The 24475-nt window shown below is 41.3% G+C and overlaps 1 protein-coding gene across 2 annotated transcripts in view; it reads right to left on the bottom strand.

The window, feature by feature from the left end:
• Positions 1 to 24475, bottom strand: part of lamb2l (laminin, beta 2-like) — a 62833-nt gene that overhangs the window by 17847 nt on the left and 20511 nt on the right. For both annotated transcript variants that reach the window (XM_085447666.1, XM_085447667.1), the window contains exons 3-14: positions 14718 to 14887; positions 10073 to 10208; positions 9212 to 9285; positions 8795 to 8983; positions 6563 to 6626; positions 5252 to 5454; positions 4927 to 5047; positions 2123 to 2311; positions 1800 to 1979; positions 1594 to 1706; positions 703 to 782; positions 332 to 488 (exon numbers count right to left, since the gene is read on the bottom strand). In XM_085447666.1, the coding sequence (XP_085303792.1) occupies positions 332 to 488; positions 703 to 782; positions 1594 to 1706; positions 1800 to 1979; positions 2123 to 2311; positions 4927 to 5047; positions 5252 to 5454; positions 6563 to 6626; positions 8795 to 8983; positions 9212 to 9285; positions 10073 to 10208; positions 14718 to 14887 (1676 nt within the window). The remainder of the gene's footprint in view (positions 1 to 331; positions 489 to 702; positions 783 to 1593; positions 1707 to 1799; positions 1980 to 2122; positions 2312 to 4926; positions 5048 to 5251; positions 5455 to 6562; positions 6627 to 8794; positions 8984 to 9211; positions 9286 to 10072; positions 10209 to 14717; positions 14888 to 24475) is intronic.

Below are 24475 nucleotides of genomic sequence, written 5' to 3'. Positions count from 1 at the left end.
CCGACAGAGGCGAGGCTGCCGGACACAGGCGCCACCAGGCCCTCTGACCACCACCAGTAGGCAAACATGGGGTTAGTATCTTGCCCAAGGATATTTGGCATGCAGCCAGGAGGCAGCCTGGGATCGAACCACCGACCTTCTGATTGGTGGCTGACCTGCTCTGCCACCTGAGCTATAGCCACCCCACCCCCATTCGCTTCTTCAAATAAAATGTACGTTTTTGAAGTTAGATTCTACAGTGTGTTGTTTTGACGTAGTCAGCCTAGTAGTATGAGCCAATGATCGTAAATGTGAATAAGTGGTTTACACGGCACCATGCTGCTGTGCTCACCGGCAGTACGGGGTCAGCAGGAGAGTGTCCGGTGGCATCTTCGGCCTCATACTTGTAGAAGTCCAGCGGAGCGCAGAAATACCCGGGCTGCACATCAGAGCATTGCCGGCCAATTAGGTGTCTCCTGCAGTCACACTGGCCGGTTTCCATCATGCACCTTTAAGTATCACATACAACAATGTGTAGACAGCCTTTTACTGGTGTTCTTGAAATCTCCTGTCTATTTGTTGTCTGCACAGACCATCAGACTGAATGAGTCACAGCCTCACTTCGTGTCCACTTGATGCTTTTTGCATCTAAACGAAATACTTGCAATTTACAGAATGCTTAGTTCTTAAAAGCAGAACACAGACGATACAAAATCTTTTTACCTGTTGTTGAAGGCTCCTCCAAAGTCACAGTCACAAGGTCTGCAGCCTGCCAGGTCATTACTAAGGCCCCAGTATTCAGGCTGTAGGAGGAACACAAACCTCACAATTAGCTTTTTTCACAGTTCATGTACACTTTTTTTGTACACTGCTGCTTTATCATGAACAGTCAAAGCAGGAGTTCTATTTGTAATCGTGCTAGTGATCCATGGCTAATCTGCAGTCAGCAGAGACTGAAGGAGTCACTTGGATGAGTGACAAAAACATTTCTCCCACTGAAAACATTACATCCACATGAACAGAATCAACTTTTTGGGATTTCCTAACCTGGATGGTTGTGCATGCATCAAGACATAAACTCCACTCAGTGTTTTATTAGCGCACACACTCTCTGGTCACCACATCTAATAATATGGATGTTTAGGTTTCCAGGCTGTAAATGAAGGCAGTTTCAACTCTTGCAAAGAGCTCACTGCACTGTATTCTCTGTCATTACACAGGCCAAGTTTACCAAAATAACAGCAAGAAAATAGCGCTATTGAAAGTGTCTTTTTAAACAACAGCCCAGTGCATATAGCTGATTAATGCAATCATGTCGGCCAGTTCAGATTCAGTCCGATTGCTGAATACAAAATTGCTGTGATGACGCACGGTTTAGGTATAGATCCCACACAGAATTTTAAAATATGGCCCCATTAGTTTAACAAGTCAAAGACAAACATCTTCCAGTGCATTATTTAAAGATCCTCACTTTCACCTCCTTATTTTTATTCTTGGACTGCACTGGAATATCTACACAGAGTAGATTTTCATGCATTCAAGGCCTGCTATTGAGCAAACCTGGACATGAGCTTAGGATGAAACCTGAGAGACAGAACAACGACTGTTACTAACCAGACACTGGTTGCAGTAGCGGCCGGTGACATATCTTTTACAGGAGCAGTCCCCACTGATCTGATCACAAGGAGCTCCCATCACGATGATGCCACGAGGATCACAGTTGCAAGCTGATGAATAAAGACACAGAAACATGAATGCACATAAAGATTTGAGATATCTACTTTTGTTCAAACACATTTTGGCGGCAGATGAACACATACGTTGGCAACCCAAAGGGTCATTCTGGCTGAGTCCATAATAACCCTCCTTGCAGTCATCACAGCGCGTCCCCTTCACGTTGACTTTGCAGCGACACTGTCCCGCAATCATTCCCATTTCAAAGTTGGTGTGGGTGTCACACACGCCTCCCTCCAATGACCCCACTGGGTCACAGTCACAGGCTTAAGTGAAGGAATGATGGAGATTGTAGGTAAAAGATGACAGGAATGACAGGAAAATTTTATGTTTCAGAGCAAAATTCCTTTTTTATACTCAGTACTGAATTTCTGTACCAAAGGAGAGAATCAAGGTATGAGAGACTCACAGATACAAACCCGTGGATCTCTAACATCTCTGTTTGGATCTTGGTAGTAGAAAGGTTTACACGTCTCACAGTTGCGTCCCATAGTGTTGTGCAGACAGTCATCACAAACTCCTCCAGTAACATTACCCGTTGCCATATACACTGCCATGTCAAAGTGGCAGTGGTCCGAGTGGCCATTACAGTTACACTCTGCAGAAACAGGCAAAAACAAAATGAGAACAGTTAAAGAGCAATTAGAGCAAACTTATTTTACGTCTTGGGTCACAAAGCAAAACTCTCCCATCTGTCAGTGTAAAGATGTTTAACTAAATGTTTAACAGCTTAACGTAAAAAAGAAGTCCAGTTTTTTTACATGATAAAAAAATGCTGCTGTAGTAATGAAAGAAAGCTGTCAGCAAAAAAATCCATAAATGTTTAAAGTTACGGTAGCAATTATAATAAAAAAAACTTGTCATTGTAAAAAATAAAAATTTACAGTACCAAGTGAAAAAACGGGAACTTTTCTGTGTTTTAACTGTTATTACTTTGGTGTAGTATCAAAGGGAACGGGGGAGGTCTTTACGAGTAGGAAAAACTATAAAAGCTATGACAACACAGTAAAAAGTCAGAAATCGATGCCTTCTATCACATGTCCGAAGCTGTCTAGCTGTCTGGAGGCTTTGGGCTTATCTTTGAAACCCCTGATTTAGAGGAACATGAATACCATTCTGACCACCCTTTTTTTGGGTGGCGTCCTAATAATAATAATGATACCCTAAAAACTATCACATCGCATTAGCTTCTCCCATCTCCTTTAGAGGTGACCTATAAAGTAAATTTCTAGCTTTATATCTTTATTCCTGGACACCAGAGTAGCCCAGCATAGCTACATACAGTGGGGCAAAAAAGTATTTAGTCAGCCACCGATTGTGCAAGTTCCCCCACTTAAAATGATGACAGAGGTCAGTAATTTGCACCAGAGGTACACTTCAACTGTGAGAGACAGAATGTGAAAAAAAAAATCCATGAATCCACATGGTAGGATTTGTAAAGAATTTATTCGTAAATCAGGGTGGAAAATAAGTATTTGGTCAATAACAAAAATACAACTCAATACTTCGTAACATAACCTTTGTTGGCAATAACAGAGGTCAAACGTTTACTATAGGTCTTTACCAGGTTTGCACACACAGTAGCTGGTATTTTGGCCCATTCCTCCATGCAGATCTTCTCGAGAGCAGTGATGTTTTGGGGCTGTCGCCGAGCAACACGGACTTTCAACTCCCGCCACAGATTTTCTATGGGGTTGAGGTCTGGAGACTGGCTAGGCCACTCCAGGACTTTCAAATGCTTCTTACGGAGCCACTCCTTTGTTGCCCGGGCGGTGTGTTTTGGATCATTGTCATGTTGGAAGACCCAGCCTCGTTTCATCTTCAAAGTTCTCACTGATGGAAGGAGGTTTTGGCTCAAAATCTCACGATACATGGCCCCATTCATTCTGTCCTTAACACGGATCAGTCGTCCTGTCCCCTTGGCAGAAAAACAGCCCCATAGCATGATGTTTCCACCCCCATGCTTCACAGTAGGTATGGTGTTCTTGGGATGCAACTCAGTATTCTTCTTCCTCCAAACACGACGAGTTGAGTTTATACCAAAAGGTTCTACTTTGGTTTCATCTGACCACATGACATTCTCCCAATCCTCTGCTGTATCATCCATGTGCTCTCTGGCAAACTTCAGACGGGCCTGGACATGCACTGGCTTCAGCAGCGGAACACGTCTGGCACTGCGGGATTTGATTCCCTGCCGTTGTAGTGTGTTACTGATGGTGACCTTTGTTACTTTGGTCCCAGCTCTCTGCAGGTCATTCACCAGGTCCCCCGTGTGGTTCTGGGATCTTTGCTCACCGTTCTCATGATCATTTTGACCCCACGGGATGAGATCTTGCGTGGAGCCCCAGATCGAGGGAGATTTTCAGTGGTCTTGTATGTCTTCCATTTTCTGATGATTGCTCCCACAGTTGATTTTTTCACACCAAGCTGCTTGCCTATTGTAGATTCACTCTTCCCAGTCTGGTGCAGGTCTACAATACTTTTCCTGGTGTCCTTCGAAAGCTCTTTGGTCTTGGCCATGGCGGAGTTTGGAGTCTGACTGTTTGAGGCTGTGGACAGGTGTCTTTTATACAGATGATGAGTTCAAACAGGTGCCATTCATACAGGTAACGAGTGGGGGACAGAAAAGCTTCTTACAGAAGACGTTACAGGTCTGTGAGAGCCAGAGATTTTCCATGTTTGAGGTGACCAAATACTTATTTTCCACCCTAATTTACGAATAAATTCTTTACAAATCCTACCATGTGGATTCATGGATTTTTTTTTCACATTCTGTCTCTCACAGTTGAAGTGTACCTCTGGTGCAAATTACTGACCTCTGTCATCATTTTAAGTGGGGGAACTTGCACAATCGGTGGCTGACTAAATACTTTTTTGCCCCACTGTACATCTTAATTTATCTTTCTAGCATATATTTATTTTTAATTTAAACCCCCAAAAAGTGTCTCAGTTATCTTGTAAAACAAGAAACGTGAAAATATGTTTTCACTGGTTGACAAAAAGCCCCATTAATCATATTCAGATACTGTCACAGTCACAGAAAGCCGACTTCATCAGCTGACTGCGCTGCTGCTGGTAGTACCAACAAAGGGCTTGTTCTCTATTTCCTTAAATAGTCTAAAGGTTAGAAAAGCACATTTGACAACTATAAAGAAAGAATTTCAGCTACAAATGTTTCCATCTGAATTTTGAAGGAGTGCATATTTGCCCCACCTCTGCAGGTGTGAGGGTTCTCGGCCTCCGCTGGTCTCCACGGCAGGTCATGGTGGAAGTTCCGGCAGCGCTCGCAGTTCAGGCCTTCTGTGTTGTGTTTGCACACACAGCGACCGTGGATCTGAGCACAGCAAGATGAAAGGTGACAAGGATGAAAAGTGACATGGTTAGTATGGGCAGTGCAAATGAGAAGGCTGTGATTTACTGTGCTGCTGTTGATTATTTTAAACAAGAAGATAATTTTCCATTTTCCTTTAGTCTTACAAAGGATATGCTGATAATTACAGATTCAGTGAGTTTTTGGCAGTATCATCCACTAACTGACCATGCCGATCTCCCTGGCGTTGACCCCCGGCACAGGAGCGCACTCTGAAGCATGTCCGTAACAGAAGCAGCTCCCTCGCACTACCAGCTCATAGATAGCGTAGTAATATTTCTGCAGGACTTCAGGGCGTCGGTCCAGAAGGTCATCTCCCAGAGTGTTGAGCTTTGTGAAGTTAATGCGCAGGTTGGTGATGCGCAAAAGATCTGCAAAGGAAATGTTTTTTAAAAAGTCAGCCAGATTTGCAAGATAAACAACATTAAAAAACGAGGCTGACAGTTCATTAATATGCACATTTTTTCCTTGACATTTTCTACATTTTTTTTCTGCATTAACCTGGAGTGTGATGAGACAGTAAATGTTAGAATTGTACTGATTGATGATGAATTCTGATGAAAAATAAGACGAATTTGTAAAGTACTGTACAATATTTACACCTGGTATTAACATGTAATCTATATCTAAATGTATTATCTGAAAAGGGTACCCAAACGACAGGTCTTTGTGTTTACCTAAAGCTCTTCATTCATCCTTTAAACATGCAGGTAATTCTGCATGTTTGGTTTAACAGAATTTAATGCCAGATGCCATTCCTGACACAACTCCAAAGGGATTTGTCTCCTCCCTACAAACCCTTTATATTTACCAGTGGTGTTATTTTACTGTGCAGTAACAGTGCTGGTTACTAAACCACCAAAGACTGTGTGAAACATTTGGGTATGGTTCCTGGGTAGAATGACAAGTTCTTTGAAACAGTGGACAATGGTGGGAAAATGAGGGAGAGGTGTGGCCTAAACATCAGCAATGTCTGTCCAACCTCTACTATATCAAAAGGGCTTTGCACACAGTGGATACGTTGCCATAGGTGCGACTGCTAGGTAACAAAACCAACACCAGTTTGTACTGTTTGCTAGTTTTTGTTTGGGATGAATGCGTGTCAGTGAGGTCAGTGATGGTTCACACAATCCATTTATCTCTGGTTAAGATTTCATCAAAGTCAAAACATAATTATGTCCAAATGTGGCTCTTTTGATGCAACTCCATTCTAAGTGCAAAGTTTTCTGTGAACATCAGTATGACTTTTTCATTATCCAGACGACTCAGCTAAACAAATATCAGAGACAGGAAGCATTTGAAGCTTTTATTTGCAGCAGGAGCTTGGTAGAATACAGAATTTTAAAAATGCGGTGTCTTATTTCATAAGGAATAAGGTTCGGCATTTTCTGTATGAAATTCCTCATGCATACAATCTCTCTATGGGGGACATATATGAGAATACTATATGCATTTAATGAATGAAAAGTGTTCACAGACCTTGAATATCTAAGCTGTAGGGGTCTTTCACTGGAATGGCAGGATCCAGCACTTTATAAATAACCTTAAATAAAAGAAGAGATGTTTTCATTAGACTGCAGTATTAAGGAAATTCTATAAATATTCAACAAATGTTAAACAAAAATTTGCACAAAATGGAAAATATGCAATGACTGGTCACATATACCTTGATATCTTCCAACTGCGCTTATAAAGTTCGAGTCATATTTTTTAACCACTCAGTGTGCTTTAAAGAAACACGCTATGTTTATATGGTAAATGTTGTTATACAGTGCTTTTCTACCCTGAGCATTCAAAGCACTTTGTCTTTTTTCTATGCTCTTTCTATCTAACATTCACACACATTCACACTCTGAAGGATGCATTGAAGAGCAACTTGGGGTTTGTATCTTGCCCAAAGACCTTTGCAGACTGGTGGGATCGAACCGCCAACCTTTTGATTAGCAGATGACCTGCTCCACCACGTGAGCGAGGTCTAACCAGTAGTGCATTTCCTCACTTATTTCCAGAAACACAAACCAAGCATTTAAGCAAATGCTGGGTTTTATTGTGAAATGACCACATGATTTCAAATAAAATAATGGCCTGATATTACATGAAGAGTGGGAGACACCCCTTTTTTTTTTTTTGCAAGATTCTCATCTTCCTTAAATGTGCTATGGTGCTATATGCGGAAAATTACATGGGCCATGGTTCAGATGAAATCAGATGGCAGTTGCTTGCTGATCAAGTGTGATTCCTGACAAACTTTAGGAGTGAGTTGTTTTGGTTGCAATTTAAAGCATGTAAAAGGTGTATTTGTCCTCTCCAGGGACCCTTAGCATTTAAACATACTGCAAACTGTTAGCACCAAATGCATGTTATATTATTTTAGAAGAAATCATAAGACCTTCACTTGAGTTGTCAGATCGTGCCCTTCATCCAAAACATTGTATTTTTATGCATTAATGTTGAGCTACAAACATATTACAGATATAAATGACGTTTGGGTAGATGGTGTAAAGTGGTAAGGGCCAAACTGACATGCTCTTTCATTACCATGAACACATACGACAGTTTCCAGCAAATGTTGCCCTGTGAAGCAGGCTGAAAATATCCCACTATAAACGTGTCATTTAACCTACTTTGCTGAAAACTCCATAGTGCTAAGCTGCTCTAAAAGATTAGAGTTGCAGTACTTTGCAGAATTCTTGAGCCACCACTCATTCCTTTATACTTTACTTCCAAGCAGCCAGATCTTTTTTGTAATTTTTTAAAGAGACAATTGTTCTTCAGGCTTTCTGAAAGTTCCTTTCTTTTCTTTTTGTGCATTTCATTCATTTTCAGTGGAGTCATTGTACATGACCATTTTCACAGGAGCATTTTTTTGTTTTTTTAAACCACTAAACACTGACCTAAGAATCATTCAAACACAAAAGGGAACCGAAATCAAGGAATAAAACAGTGTTTTTTCTATACATAACAAAAAACTTTACAAACAACACATATTAAATCTTTCGATACTTTGTTACAAGCAGCAATTAACACACAAAGCTATGAAAAATTCCAAATAGGTCAAGTAAAGGACAAAATCAGTGGTAGGGCTAAAAAACATTATCTACAGCAGATGAACAGCATCTGAAAGTCTTATCCTTAAGAAATAGAGAGAAAAAAATCCAGCAAAGACCTGATACAAGACCTGAGAGATACAATCAGCCCTAGCTCATTCATTTAGTTGATGCTTAGTTGATACTAGTCACTGATTTCCTCAGAAATGGTCTCAGTGGAAGGGTGGCTGTCAAAAGGCCAATCATAAAGAAGGCAAACAGAGAAGAAAAGATGAGGTATGCCAAATTCCATAACATCTGGACTGAAAATCAGTGGGAACAAGTCTCATGTGGTGATTATCTACAGCCAATAGAATCTCTGTCATGGAACAAAAGGTAGCCAAAACAGAGCTTTGGAATGCCCGTCAAGAAATAATACTCAGCTCTTTGCCTCGTACACCATATTTCTACTTGCACGTTTGAATAAATCGCTGTGCTGCCTACTGTGCATTTTCCTATATATAGGAATATAAAGAAAGTACTTTTGTATAAATTACATTGAGTCCTTAAGTGGGCTTAAATCTAAAAGATGCAGAAAGGTTAACAAAGAGCAAAAGTGCTGAACTTTGTTTCTTCTTCTTCTTCATGCCTCTTTACTACTACAGGTACTTTTTAAACTTTTTACCTCTCCATTAGTGGAGGGTTCGATGTCAGAGTAGCGTTCCTCACAGATGATGTCATTGATATGGTGCAAGCCATTGGCAGGAATGCTGGGGAAGGTTCTGGTACAGTTGGAGGCATAGTAGCGGTAGGGACGCCATGTTCGGCCAAAGTCAGCTGAACGCTCAATGACCAGAGCTGCAGGTCGGAAAGTCTGAGGAGACAGAGTACGAAAGATTTATCTGAACCTTTCATTTGCTGTACACACAGATAAAGGATTTCTGCCTGATGGAATGCAGCCACCACACTTCTCAGTGTACATAACAAACACACACCTGAAGAATTATGTCCTTTGACGTGCTTAAACACATACAGTATTGCACATCCAACAGAGGTATACAACACATGGAGCTACCCACACATGAAAGAAAAGTGCATGTACCTTAAACTTCATGATGAGATGTGTAAAGTGGAATTCAGCCTCCAGGTTCAGTCTGATGCTGACACTCTCCTGGCCTGTGGAGAAAATAACTGTTGATGAATGTCGATTGACTGTTGCAGACCTTTACCTTTTTTCTTTTCAGATTTCCCTCATTCGAGAAATACCAGAGTCCTGCTCTTACTCCCACAGGAACTCAAATGTAGCATCAGTACTTTTACCCAGTAACCTTTCTGTGAAGGACCATTTGCCTTCGTATTATTTTGCTGTCTAGATGTATTATTCTGGTGTAGGTGTAATACCTATTGACGTGGGGTTAGTTCAACCCGGAGAGTTTATCTGATTTAGAAATTTTTCCATGTCTGTTTCTCTGAAAACAGAAAAACATGGAGTAAGAAAAGTCTGTACTTTATATGGGCCTATTGACATCTGTGGCTACGCTTGTTATCATTCTCATCATCCTTCAAGATTTGACCTTGGCCTACCTGTAAGTGGGTCCATATGCTGAAACATAAGAAATGTGAAGTTGTCTTCAAAATGCTGTCCAAACTTTGATTTAGAGTTAGACTGATTTAGAAGTGTCCACAGTATGCTGATCGTAGCGGTAGAAATATTAACATGAATTGAAACTTACAGATACATCACAGATTCACACAGGGTTAACATCACAGACAACCTGGATAATTACTGCACATCACTAGAGGTCCCCAGGTTATTCATACAGTGCATCACAATCTAAGGAAACATATTCTTCACAGAAACACATACATATAAATATATGAGGATGGAGGCAAACAATGAACACACTGATCATGTTTGGTTTTTTTTAACTGTTATTACACACACGCACACACACACACACACCATGGACAGATTGCCACCAGGTGTTGACTCTGTTGCTGTCTGTGAGGTAGATCACATTTTCAATGCGGTGGCTGTTCGAGTGTACGTTCGGGTCGTAGGGATGCTGGGAGTTGCACTCAAAACACTTCTCTGGTTGCTGAGGAAACAGAAAAAAGTTTTCTTTTTAAAAGTAACAACAAATTTAAGTTCAAAAAAAGTTCAATTGTTAAAATAGAAAGCAAGGCTTTCATGGTTATGGTATTGAAGAAAGGGAGGAGAAGCATCAAACAAAGAAAGTAGGAGAGAAGGAGGCCATGAATGAGTGTCCTCATTCTATTTAAGTCTGCCAAAAATCCAACATTCATCATCAGAAGGAGCATGCCAACTCTCTGTCATGGTACTAAATGTACAAACATGAAAAGTCCAAGGCGGTCTGATTGTCATCTGAGGAGATTACAGATTGTTACTTTTCAACCAAATTTAGGTAACAGAACATCCTTTCAACAAAACCTTAACACTGACTAAATACCATCAAATATTATTAGGACATTTCACTAAAAGTATATCAACAACAGGAGATCTAACAGGTTCTCAGGCTACTTCTACTACGGGATGAAATGCACAAATAAAAAAAGAAGCTCTTTTTGCTTAACACTGTAACAGAATTTTTGCATAAGCAACATAAAAGAGTTGCAAAAAAGTCCAAGTCTAGGAGTAGGAGGAGAAAGTACAGGAAGAAGAAAAAATAGACTGACACACATGAGGCAGGAGTGAAGGTGGACACTTGAAATCAGAGATTATGGGAGAAATAAAACCATGTGATCAAGGTCAAAGGCATGAGTTTGAATGAAGGGTGGTTTCAAAAAAGGCAGACAGTGAAAGATGCAGATAAGAGCAGAGAATCTGCAGCAGAGTGTCAAAGAGCAACAGGGATGAAGGACAAATGTGCTTGGAGGGGAGGTAGTAAGTTAAGAGATCCAGGGAGTGAGAGAGATGCTGAGAAAGAGCAAAAAAAGGGCTCAATTTGAGAGGGGGCCATAAAAAGGGGAGTACGTGGAGGGAAAGAGGGCACACCAGAGTGGGATGATGAGGGTATGTTGGCAAGAGAAACAGTAGATTCCAGAGCTGATAAATTAGGTTGTCAAGGGCGATTAAGCTGCTAACAACAGCATGGCTGTTAATGAGACTCGGCTGAGAATTGAAAAGAAGGCATGCTGGATATACCGTGCGTGTATCCATTCACACATACACACTATTTCAACTTGGATGTTTATGTGTGCACATGCACATGTATATCCATGTGCATGTGCACATATATATAAAGTAGCCTTTTCTAATTACTTTAGAAAAACTAAAAAACTGTTGTGCTGATTTTTTTAAAGCAATGATTTGATTGAATGAGCGCTCGTAGGTACGTCAACCCACTACCTCTGCAGCTATCATTATACCATGTGGAGGTCTTTAGAATATTGTTGGGTTTTTTTCCTTTAGTCTTATAAGATAAAGACTAATACATGTAGGTAATAACCAAAACCTTCAAAATGACTATAACAAAAATAGAATGAGAAGGCCCTGAGCTAATAAGCAAGAGGAAAAATAACATACAGCATACATTACAAGAATGGTTATCTTTCCAGCAAGCATAGAAATGTTATGGTTTGGGGGTGTTTTGGTGACAGTGGTGGGAGAATAACTGAAGTGAATTCTTTTTATTTTTATTTTTGTGGATTGCTATGTAAGGACAACACATTTCAAAAACACTTTAAAGCTGTAGCTGGCGAGCCTCACTCCCTGTGATCAGCTCATATTTATCACTAATTAGTCAGTCGTGGTCAGCGATGCACCCACCTAGGTTTGATGCTGTTTTGAGAACATTGTTTTGCTATAATGCAGAGATTGTTTTACTTTTTTAAAATTAACTACCACTTTGATTCATCATTTGTGTTTCTTTTTACCTCAGCCCCACAAATGAAATTCATATTATCCTTTCTCCTGCACACAATCTTCTCTCTATGACTTTCTTCCTTTTTCTTCTCAATTTCTGAAAGTCTTTAATACAACTGGTGTGCGTGCAGCTCCTAAATGCATTTGAATCTTCAATGACACAAAGTGGGAACAGTGTAATCCGAAGGTAGACCCAAATTAATAAGCATAATAAATAAACCTTTTTGAGGCAGTAATCCAACAAAAAAAGAAAAACAATGCCTACATATCCAAACAGAAGATAAAAAGGGAACTCAACAGTGGACAAAGTGCAATGAATAACAAAGCGCAACTGAAGCAATTTAAACTAACACATACACTAGCCAGTGTTCATTTTTAGAGAAATAAAACACAGCTCGGCGGGAAATGATGAACAAGGCCCTGTACTACAACACAAGTTCAACACGACAAGGGTATTTTTCTGTTACCTGGATTCACTTAAACTAAACTCAGCAATCACAATAAGCAGTCACACAAAGTTGGCTATCCACCTGCTAAGGTAATCCAGGGATTCCCCCTATGCAATCCAATGAAAGAGGTGATAGAAATATTAATGTTATTATCAAAATTTATATTAATTTTGAAAAGATTACAATCTTAAAAATCCAGTGAAATTCATTTCAACGTGCAAAAAACTAAAATGTATTTTATTATTGTACTTCATTTAATTTCTTTGGCCCTCATGCTCCTTCATACCTTCCTCAAAGGGATCTGTGTCTCCACCTGGACATACAGTACATAACTCAAACTGTCATGGTCCTGGGTCATTTTGACCCAGTGTTCTTAGTTTTCCTGTAGTTTTGTATTTTGTTCCTTATGTCCATTGGATTGTTTGGTTTGGTATTTGGATTCCCCCTGTGTCCATGCTTTTATTGTGGTGTTTGTTCTGGTACTGTGTTCCCGTCCTTTGTGTTCTGTGTTCTCCTCATCCCCTCGTATTCATCCTTGTTCTCTGCCTCTCTCTCTGCCTCTCTGTGCTCATCTCTGTGTACTGTGTTGTGTTTAAGGTCCACATCTTGGTGTCAGTATTTTCAGTTTCGTGTCCTCCCTGCTCGGTCATGAGTAATTGTCTTCAGCTGTGTTCCCCGTGTGTTCCCACTTCCCTCGTTACCTTCTGTGTATTTATGTCAGAGTGTCCCTTTGTTCTGTGTTGCGTCGTCCCTCTAGGTTGTGTGCATTTACCGTGTCTTCCCAGCGCCTCAGCTTTAGTTGCTCCCAGTATAGTGTTTGTATGACTTCTTATGTTCCTGTTAATAAAGACCTGCCTTTGAGTTCATCCCCGTGTGTCTAGAGCCGTGCATTTGGGTCCTCTCTTGCCTTTACACAGCCGCCGCTTGACACAAACAGAGAATTTGTCTATGTACAAATTTTATATAAGGTCATCAAACACGTGTCCTGTTTTGGATCATATTTTAACTCTTAGAGAAAAATACAATTTGTAAGATTTTTTACAGCCAACAGAAATAAAAATAAAGAAAAAGTGAAGTGAACAACCATTGTAGTACAGAAAACCTGGGTAAGAACCGCCAGTGCTACACCCAAGCCTCCTAGTAGTCGCTGAGATGCAGATTTCTCAGAGATTTTTAGTAGATGCCGCTATGATATCAATTTGAAGCTCCTACGTCACCTCATTCTCAAGTTATTGGATTTACAAACATAGGTATCCTAGCCACTGGCCCGAAAACAAAACTCCACCAGCCTTTTACAGCTGAGGGGTGATAAAAACAAAAGAAATGAAGAGCAAGCTAACAATCAACAGAGAACAATGAACAATAAACAGAACTTGAAAGTCAAAAGCACTGAGTCAAAAACACAAGCAGCATAAACACACATTAAATACTGTGACTGATTACAATCTGAACCCTATACCTTTCCTATCACTGCAGTAGAAGGCTGTCTTGCTGAGCTGGAAGTTGAATATGGTGAATATTCCTACCCTGAGGCAAAGGAAGAGCAGGCACATACATGCAGACGAATGGAAATGCATGAATGGAGGCAGCGTAAACGACAACAGCATGGTGAACATGCTGGGAGACGTATTATTGTAAACAGAAAAAAAAAAGTTGCACGTTGCAGAAATGAACACTATAACATCATTTTGTCCTGAATAACTGCAGCTGCTTTATTTCACTAAAACATCCGCATCATATACATGTGTATTAGCATAGCTCCACAAAAAAAAAAACACATACAAAAAAGAGAAAGAGAGAGGTGAAAGCATATAGGTAAAGAAGGTGTGGCTGACTTGTGTATCTACACCTGGGGCCTGTGCAGCGAGTGTTGCTCATTGAAACAACGCTGCAAACAAACAGACAAATGAACAATTGAAGATGGAGTAGTGCAGAGGGAACGATGAAGATGGATGAATGTGTTATAGACAGGACATGCCAACTCATTTTTCTTTGCACTACTCAGTCTGCCATGTATTGTGAGGGAAATTGCAATGTGATGAGTGAGAGTCAAGCAGAGTGCATATAAAAAAAAAACAGCTGTAGAAAAATCAATCGGTAAATTCAAATAAAGGAAGAAAACGATGTACTTGTGTGGTCTGTCATTACCTGGATCTTCAAATATAATGAGAAGCTATTACCACTTATTCCCAATTCATGCTCAGAATGAATGTGGGTATGCTCTTTGTATTCGCTCTTTACACTTTACATTCAGGAGTTTGTGTGTGACTGACCTGCAGATGACTGACAATACAATATCGCTCTGGTCCATTAAGGCCGCAAGTAGAGGTGGCCGTTAGATTGACAGCACGTCCAATCAGGAGGTTTCCTGTTGCAGGGTAACAGCTTCCCTCAGTGCAGCCATGAGGGCTTGATGGGAGCTCTTGTCCAAATACACAGACAGCTGGCCATGGATTAATGGATGGTAGAAACAGAAAACAGAATCATCAGAATCATTAATCACAGTCAGCTTCACACTAACAATGTTTCCACTAGATATTTTTCTTGTATTTAAAAGAATCACAAATCTCAAATCGCCCCCCAAAAAGCTGGAAAGAATTAAACAGTCATAAAGTTTACTTCTTTACTGCCAAGTAAACCTCTGCTTTGAATCACATATGAGCAAACTAGACCTTTTGACGGCTTGAATCTACAGAAAGCCATGTTGGAAACTTTGTCTAAATGGATGGGCACAGAAGCATCAGTGTGAGCGTTTTGGCTTGTGTCTGACGGCTTTAACCACAAGTGTCCGTATTTGGACATGAGGGTGGAGTGGTTATTAACTCTAATACTAATAAGCTCCATAATGTGCACATCCATAATGCAATGTTGATGTATATATTAGCCACTTCTGATAGGTGAAAGATTAATAAAATACCAGTATTTCATTGAACAAAGCTGAAGCACAAAATTCTTGGAGTTCTCTACCACCAAGAAGACCATATAAATTGTCAGAGAAGTCATTTACAACTGCTCAAAAAGGGACAAACATGTTGAAAAGGCCCAATTCAGTGTCCTGACTGACTCTGAGGAGAGTTTCATTAGAAAGTTATCAGCTAAACCAGCCATGCCCCTAATCTTAAAGCAATTTTTCATACAGGTAGGTTATTTGAAACCATTTTTATAAATGGGACAAACAATCAATTTCTTATAATGTGATCATAATTTTTAATTGTGTAAAGTTCGGCACCTTAACATGGCAGTCTACAGGGATTGACGCGCTTTTAGACTCAAGTGGTAAATGCAGAAATTGCAGTTTTTGCTATGTTTGCATGAATATTTTTAAACTCTGGAGGTTGCTACTCACAATCAAATGCACTGTCTATCCATGTTCAGTATATGTGTTGATAACAGTTCTTAAAAATGTAATCAGTTTATAGTCCAGTTTCTATCATTGCCATCTGTTTTTGTGTATTTGAATGTGTTCCATTATGCTCACTGTCAAACAGTTTTTCTCTTTTTGAGTTCTACTTTTCTTGTCACACTTTTGAATAAAAAAACATGCCTTTCTTGTCTGATTTAAAGAAAAAGCCAAAGCTTGATAATCTCGGAGCACAGAGACATAAAAGATGAGAGATAGCTGTTCATCCTGTTGATCTAAACAAAGCAAACAGGAAAGATATAGATGGTTCAAAATGGACTCAAAAGCATCCTCTCTAATGTGACTGACAGTAACTAGGCACTTTATTAGGAACCCCTGTACACCTGACTATTCAATGTATTTATACAGTCACAACAACAGTTGCCTCAAGGCCCTTTATATTGTAAGGTAAAGACCCTACAATAACACAAAGAAAACAGAGAAAACCCCAACAATCATATGACCCCCTATGAGCAAGCATTTTGGCAACAGTGGGAAGGAAAAACTCCCTTCTAACAAGAAGCAGAACCAGGCTGAGGGAGGAGCAGACATCTGCCCGGATGGGGTGAGGGAAGGGAGACAAGACAAAGACATCCCAACAGGTTTATTCAAGCAATACATGCAGTAAATCACAAGAATAGTAATTAGGAGTTTCATTCGGTGTTCACATCAATCATCAATAGCGTTGCGATAGTGTGAAAAATGGCATCAGAGTTCCCAGAGACTGTCAGACGTCAGGTTATTTTTCTTAACACAGAATATCTCTGCATCATCATTAACAGAAAGTTTCTGAGACAGACAACACATTCCACTCTAAAATGCTTTGGATTAGTTCTGTACAAAGCATGACAAGGCAAGTTAAGTGAGCCTGCATACAAGCCTCACTAAACATCATTAAAGCACTGGAAGACTGACAAAACCAAACATTCCTGGCATTAGAAGAAGACCTTAGAGATTTGTTAGATCATGCTGGGGAATAACAGCTTATCAAATAAATGTAAACGAAAGTTTCATCATGGCCTTTCGTATTTAGAAACTATAAAAAAAGACAAATCTGTTACTGACCTTACTGGCTACAAAGGACACTGTTCCCTTACCCTGCACACACATATATCTATCTCTCTCTCTCTCTCTCTCTCTCTCTCTCTCTCTCTCTCTCTCTCTCTCTTCATATATATATATATATATATATATATATATATATATATATTAGGGGTGCAACGATATTCGTATCGATATTGAACCGTTCGATACAGTGCTTTCGGTTCGGTACGCATATGTATCGAACAATACAACATTTGTAATTTATTTTATCAATTTTCCTTCTGACGATGCTGTCTGTGTTGAGCGCTCAGTGAATCTGTGTTCGACTACTCCGCCTAGGCTGCACTGTCGAGCGCAGATCCACTGAGCGCTCAACACAGACAGCATAGTCAGAAGGAAGAGCGCAGGGCAAGCTAGCGAGACAGAAGTTAAGCTCTCCTTGCAAGATGGACCTCCCCCACTCTCATTCAGATCTGGCGTTTGGAATTATTTTGGTTTTCATGTGACGTATGACCCTGAAGGTAAGCGCGTCATGGACTAAAGTAAAACAGTATGTTGGATGTGCCATGCAATGCTCAATTGGTGTGAACTAGTGTGTTAGCGCAGTTAGCTCGTTAACGTGTTGGCCATCTAGCCCCATGCACGGAGCGATCGGCGGTAGCTCGTTAACGGAGATTTGCCGTGTTGTGGCGTTAAGGTCATTTCAACGAGATTAACCTGAAAGCACTAGTGGGAACACAACGAATATGACTGCACATTTACGCCGACATCATCCTAGTGCAAAAACAAGTGGAAGCAGACAAAAAAAAGCAAGCATGCTACTAACTTTAGCCGAGTCATTTAGACAGCTGTTAGCACATGATTCTCCTTATGCTGCTGAGAATATAGCCCAGAAGAAACGGATAGTATAGCTTTTATTTTGGAAAGAGCCATTTCTCTGTAATAAACTCTCTTTTCCAAAGATGAGTGATTCCTCAATCAGATACAGGGCTTGCAATATCGCTAGCCCGACGTCCCGGAGCTAGCGATTTTTTCAGTCGGGCTACCAAAATCTATCTCTGCCCTGCCCGTCGGGCTATTGTAGGAAAAATATATGTCAATGCTTTTGCATTCTTTTGGAAATGTAGCTGGGTAATTAAGTCATTGGCATCGGTGAGCCACTGTCAATATGTGACATATTGAAGTCGTGTTTGAATTTGCGCTTGTTTTTTTGCTTTCACTTTGCAATCGTGCGAACTGTGTATAGAGAGCGACAGCACTGATCTGTGAGTGATGATAATTTGTGCACCAATTCCTCTGACATCGTCTTATTAATCGTTAGCTTACTATGCAAACATGACAAGTGAAATCTCCCGCAGCTTAAACATGTGAGAGGTTGATCGCGCAGAGAATCGCTGAGCTTATGTGAGTGAGTGTGTAAAAGCATTTCAGTTCTGCTGAGCCAAATAAGACAGGTCAGGGTGAAGAAGAAAAGCTTACCACAAAACGGAGAAGTTATGACAAATCAGACTATAAGGCAAAAAGAAAGTGCAGCTTTATGGTTTCATGGACAAAATAATTTCTGTGGCTGCAATATGACGAGCTAAATAACCAGGGCTGCACATAAGTGGTCCGCAGGTGCGCATTCGCTGTCAAAATAAAAAAACACGCACAAGGGTGCATGAACATTTTTTATATCGAAAAAATATCGAACCGTGACACCAAAGTATCGAACCGAACCGTGAATTTTGTGTATCGTTGCACCCCTAATATATATATATATATATCTATATATATCTCTATATATATCTCTCTATATATATATATATCTCTATATCTCTATATCTCTCTCTATATATATATATCTCTCTCTATATATATATATCTCTATATCTCTCTCTCTCTCTCTCTATATATATATATATATATATATATATTAGGGGTGCAACGATACACAAAATTCACGGTTCAGTTCGGTTCGATACTTTGGTGTCACGGTTCGATATTTTTTCGATACAAAAAAAATGTTCATGCCTTTTTAATTTGTCATTTATTAAAATTATAAATATATATTTTAACTCAAAAGTACAGTTTTTAAATTTAACCCTAACCCTTGTGCGTGTTTTTTATTTTGACAGCGAATGCGCACCTGCGGACCACTTATGTGCAGCCCTGGTTATTTAGCTCGTCATATTGCAGCCACAGAAATTATTTTGTCCATGAAACCATAAAGCTGCACTTTCTTTTTGCCTTATAGTCTGATTTGTTATAACTTCTCCGTTTTGTGGTAAGCTTTTCTTTGGCTGTCACTTCTTCACCCTGACCTGTCTTATTTGGCTCAGCAGAACTAAAATATATATCTGTCTGTGAAGGTTCTCAGTCATCCAGGTCATCGTAGTCAAATATAAATCCTGCTGCTTTTACACACGCACTCACATAAGCTCAGCGATTCTCTGCGCGATCAACCTCTCACATGTTTAAGCTGCGGGAGATTTCCAGAGGTGTGGACTCGAGTCACATGACTTGGACTTGAGTCAGACTCGAGTCATTAATTTTATGACTTTAGACTTGACTTGAAAAAATGTTCTAAGACTTGTGACTTGACTTGGACTTTTACACCAATGACTTGGGACTTGAATTGGACTTGAACCGGTTTACTTGAAAAGACTTGATATTTTACCCCAAATATAAAATTTAACATGCATATTATATAGAGATTGAAAATGTGACGTCATTCACGGGTAGAACCGCAAAGGATTCTGGGAACTCGTGGCAAGCGGTACTAGCGCACGCAGGCTTTCAATTAAAATCAGTTATACAGCGATAAAAAGAAACACAAAAATGTCAAGAAGCCGTTGTATTATTAACTGCAATAGCCGGTCGCATGACAGCCACAGGAAGCCGACGGGTAAAGAGATCGGTTGTTATCGGATTACGTCGTTGAAGAGAAATTGTTCAAGCCATGTTTCCGAAGTAACAAAGACGCGACGGATGGCCTGGATTGCAGCCATTCAAAGATCAAATATAACGTCCCAGAACACTCCAGCTCACAGGTTAGTCTGCTCCAAGCATTTACACGAAGGTCAGTGTTTTTTAGTAGTTAATACGTCATTTTCATAACATAATTAGTGATATAGGTTACAAGCAAGTCTGGCGCTGAACAGAAATTGTCGCGCTATGCTCCTTTATTTATTGTGCATAAATAGTGAATTGTCCTGACACAATATTGCGTTTCGCTTCTGTTATTATGGTACATTGACAAAAACATATACTTTTATTCACAGGATAAAACAGGTTTTTTGTATCACTAATTGCCCAGTACGATTACAGCATACAATATTGTTGTCACTGCTACATTTCTGTGATGCTACCAGAAATTATTTCCACTACTAATTAATTACCGCTGAGCTCAAAGGTCCTATTAATAAACGGTTAAGGAATGTGTATTTATGACGACAATTTTTGAGACTGGTAAACTTATGATACGTACGATGGTCTTTCGTTCTACACGGTGCATTTCAAGGTCCTGCACCCATCTGTCGGTAAACTGTACCTGGGCTTGTTGCAGTGACCGGAAGTTACTAAACTTCATGAGTGTATGCACTCACTCCAAGAACCGTATGATTATAAATATGCATATAAATATGCTAAGATGAGATAGCTGACTTCATCTAACTAGCAAATGTTGTCCAGGCTACGTTGGTGATACAGTTTTTTTTTAATGTGTATGATATTTTTGTCATGCGATTTTAAAGCTGGTCCTACAACCGCATCCAAGAATAACATGCAGCTTATCTCAGAACTGTCGGTGAAAATTATTCTTGGAGCTAGGTTAATTGAGCTGCATTTTAAAGAGGTGCAATTTCACAATTTGTGTATATTTTCTAAGTTCACTATTTTGTCATGTGTTGAGAAAAACACAGATTTTAAAATTACATGGTCTAATATTTACATTTAGCATAACTGCAACATTATTTTTTCGTTGTTTTTTTTTAAAGACTCGAAAGGACTTGAAATTCAAAGTTTCAGACTTGTGACTTGACTCGGACTTTTACACCAGTGACTTGAGACTCGACTCTGACTTGCCTGACATTACTTGAGACTTGACTTGAGACTTGAGGATAAAGACTTGAGACTTACTTGAGACTTGCAAAACAATGACTTGGTCCTACCTCTGGAGATTTCACTTGTCATGTTTGCATAGTAAGCTAACGATTAATAAGACGATGTCAGAGGAATTGGTGCGCAAATTATCATCACTCACAGATCAGTGCTGTCGCTCTCTATACACAGTTCGCGTGATTGCAAAGTGAAAGCAAAAAAACAAGCGCAAATTCAAACACGATTTCAATATGTCACATATTGACAGTGGCTCACCGATGCCAATGACATAATAACCCAGCTACATTTCCGAAAGAATGCAAAAGCATTGACATATATTTTCCCTTCCTACAACAGCCCGACGGGCAGGGCAGAGATAGATTTTGGTAGCCCGACTGAAAAAATCGCTAGCGATATTGCGAGCCCTGTATCTGATTGAGGAATCACTCATCTTTGGAAAAGAGAGTTTATTACAGAGAAATGTCTCTTTCCAAAATAAAAGCTATACTATCCGCTTCTTCTGGGCTATATTCTCAGCAGCATATTAAACAGCTGTCTAAATGACTCGGCTAAAGTTAGCAGCATGCTTGCTTGTTTTTTTTCTGCTTCCACTTGTCTTTGCACTAGGATGATGTCGGCGTAAATGTGCAGTCATATTCGTTGTGTTCCCACTAGTGCTTTCAGGTTAATCTCGTTGAAATGACCTTAACGCCACAACACGGCAAATCTCCGTTAACGAGCTACCGCCGATTGCCCCATGCATGGGGCTAGACGGCCAACACGTTAACGAGCTAACTGCGCTAACACACTAGTTCCCACCCATGTAATTGAGCATTGCATGGCACATCCAACATACTGTTTTACTTTAGTCCATGACTCGCTTACCTTCAGGGTCATACGTCACATGAAAACCAAAATAATTCCAAACGCCAGATCTGAATGAGAGTGGGGGAGGTCCATGTTGTAAGGAGAGCTTAACTTCTGTCTCGCTAGCTTGCCCTGCGCTCTTCCTTCTGACGATGCTGTCTGTGTTGAGCGCTCAGTGAATCTGCGTTCGACTACTCCGCCTAGGCTGCACTGTCGACCCTAGGCAGAGTAGTCGAATGCAGATTCACTGAGCGCTCAACACAGACAGCATCGTCAGAAGGAAAGTTGATAAAATAAATTACAAATTTTGTATTGTTCGATACATATGCGTACCGAACCGAAAGCACTGTATCGAACGGTTCACCTGGGAGCTTGAGGGTCCTGCGCAGTATCTTAGCTGTTCCCAGGACTGCGCTCTTCTGGACAGAGATCTCCGATGTTGTTCCCGGGATCTGCTGGAGCCACTCGCCTAGCTTGGGAGTCACCGCACCTAGTGCTCCGATTACCACGGGGACCACCGTTACCTTCACCCTCCACATCCTCTCGAGCTCTTCTCTGAGCCCTTGGTATTTCTCCAGCTTCTCGTGTTCCTTCTTCCTGATATTGCTGTCATTCGGAACCGCTACATTGATCACTACGGCCGTCTTCTTCTGTTTGTCTACCACCACTATGTCCGGTTGGTTAGCCACCACCATTTTGTCCGTCTGTATCTGGAAGTCCCACAGGATCTTAGCTCGGTCATTCTCCACCACCCTTGGGGGCATCTCCCATTTTGACTTCGGGACTTCCAGGTTATACTCGGCACAGATGTTCCTGTACACTATGCCGGCCACTTGGTTATGGCGTTCCATGTATGCCTTGCCTGCTAGCATCTTGCACCCTGCTGTTATGTGCTGGATTGTCTCTGGGGCATCTTTACACAGCCTGCACCTGGGGTCTTGCCTGGTGTGATAGACCCCAGCCTCTATGGATCTTGTGCTCTGAGCTTGTTCTTGTGCTGCCATGATTAGTGCCTCTGTGCTGTCTTTCAGTCCAGCTTTGTCCAGCCACTGGTAGGATTTCTGGATATCAGCCACCTCCTCTATCTGCCGATGGTACATACCGTGCAGGGGCCTGTCCTTCCATGATGGTTCCTCGTCTCCCTCCTCTTTCTTGGGTTTCTGCTGCCTGAGGTATTCACTGAGCACTCGGTCAGTTGGGGCCATCTTCCCAATGTATTCTTGGATGTTCGTTGTCTCATCCTGGACTGTGGTGCTGACACTCACCAGTCCCCGGCCCCCTTCCTTCCGCTTAGCGTACAGCCTCAGGGTGCTGGACTTGGGGTGAAACCCTCCATGCATGGTAAGGAGCTTTCTTGTCTTTATGTCAGTGGCTTCTATCTCCTCCTTTGGCCAGCCTATTACCCCAGCAGGGTACCTGATCACGGGCAGGGCGTACGTGTTGATGGCCCGGATCTTGTTCTTACCATTCAGCTGACTCCTCAGGACTTGCCTGACCCTCTGCAGGTACTTGGTGGTTGCAGCTTTTCTAGTGGCCTCTTCATGGTTCCCATTCGCCCGCGGGATCCCCAAGTACTTGTAACTGTCCTCTATGTCTGCAATGTTGCCTTCTGGTAGTTCAATCCCCTCAGTTCTGACTACCTTCCCTCTCTTTGTTACCATCTGACTACACTTCTCCAGTCCGAACGACATTCCAATGTCATTGCTGTATAGCCTGGTAGTGTGGATCAGTGAATCGATGTCTCGTTCACTCTTGGCATACAGCTTGATGTCATCCATGTACAGGAGGTGGCTGACAACTGCTCCGTTCCGTAGTCGGTATCCGTAGCCAGTCTTGTTAATGATCTCACTGAGGGGGTTCAGGCCTATGCAGAACAGCAGTGGGGACAGAGCATCTCCTTGGTAGATCCCGCACTTGATGGTGACTTGTGCTATGGGCTTGGAGTTGGCCTCTAGTGTTGTACGCCACATCCCCATTGAGTTCCTGATGAAGGCTCTTAGGGTCCCATTGATCTTGTACAATTCTAGGCATTCCAGTATCCAGCTGTGGGGCATTGAGTCATAGGCCTTCTTGTAATCAATCCAGGCAGTGCACAGGTTGGTCAGTCTGGTCTTGCAGTCTCGGCTGATTGTTCTGTCTACCAGTAGCTGGTGTTTTGCGCCTCGGGTATTCTTGCCAATTCCTTTCTGTGTCCCGCTCATGTATTGACCCATGTGCCTGTTCATCTTAGCCGATATGATGCCTGACAGGAGCTTCCATGTAGTACTGAGGCAGGTTATTGGTCGGTAGTTGGAGGGGACCGGTCCCTTCTTGGGGTCCTTGGGGATCAGGACCGTCCGGCCTTCAGTTAGCCATTCCGGGTGTCTCTTGTTAACTAGCAGCTGGTTCATTTGTGCTGCCAGACGCTTGTGGAGTGCAGTCAGCTTCTTCAGCCAGTAGGCGTGAACCATGTCGGGCCCTGGTGCTGTCCAACTCTTCATACTGGAGACCCTTTCTTGGATATCTGCCACTGTGATGGTTACTGGACCCTGTTCAGGGAGGTCGCTGTGGTCTGCCCTCAGATCCACTAGCCACTGAGCATTGCCGTTATGGGTTGCATCCTTCTCCCATATGCTCTTCCAGTATTGCTCCGTCTCCAGC

Source organism: Copadichromis virginalis, linkage group LG23 (assembly GCF_057382275.1).
Source record: "Copadichromis virginalis isolate Kocher_CV1m ecotype Utaka linkage group LG23, C_Virginalis_male_GT1.1, whole genome shotgun sequence".
Classification (NCBI taxonomy): domain Eukaryota; kingdom Metazoa; phylum Chordata; class Actinopteri; order Cichliformes; family Cichlidae; genus Copadichromis; species Copadichromis virginalis.
This window is presented reverse-complemented; position numbering and strand designations above follow the sequence as displayed.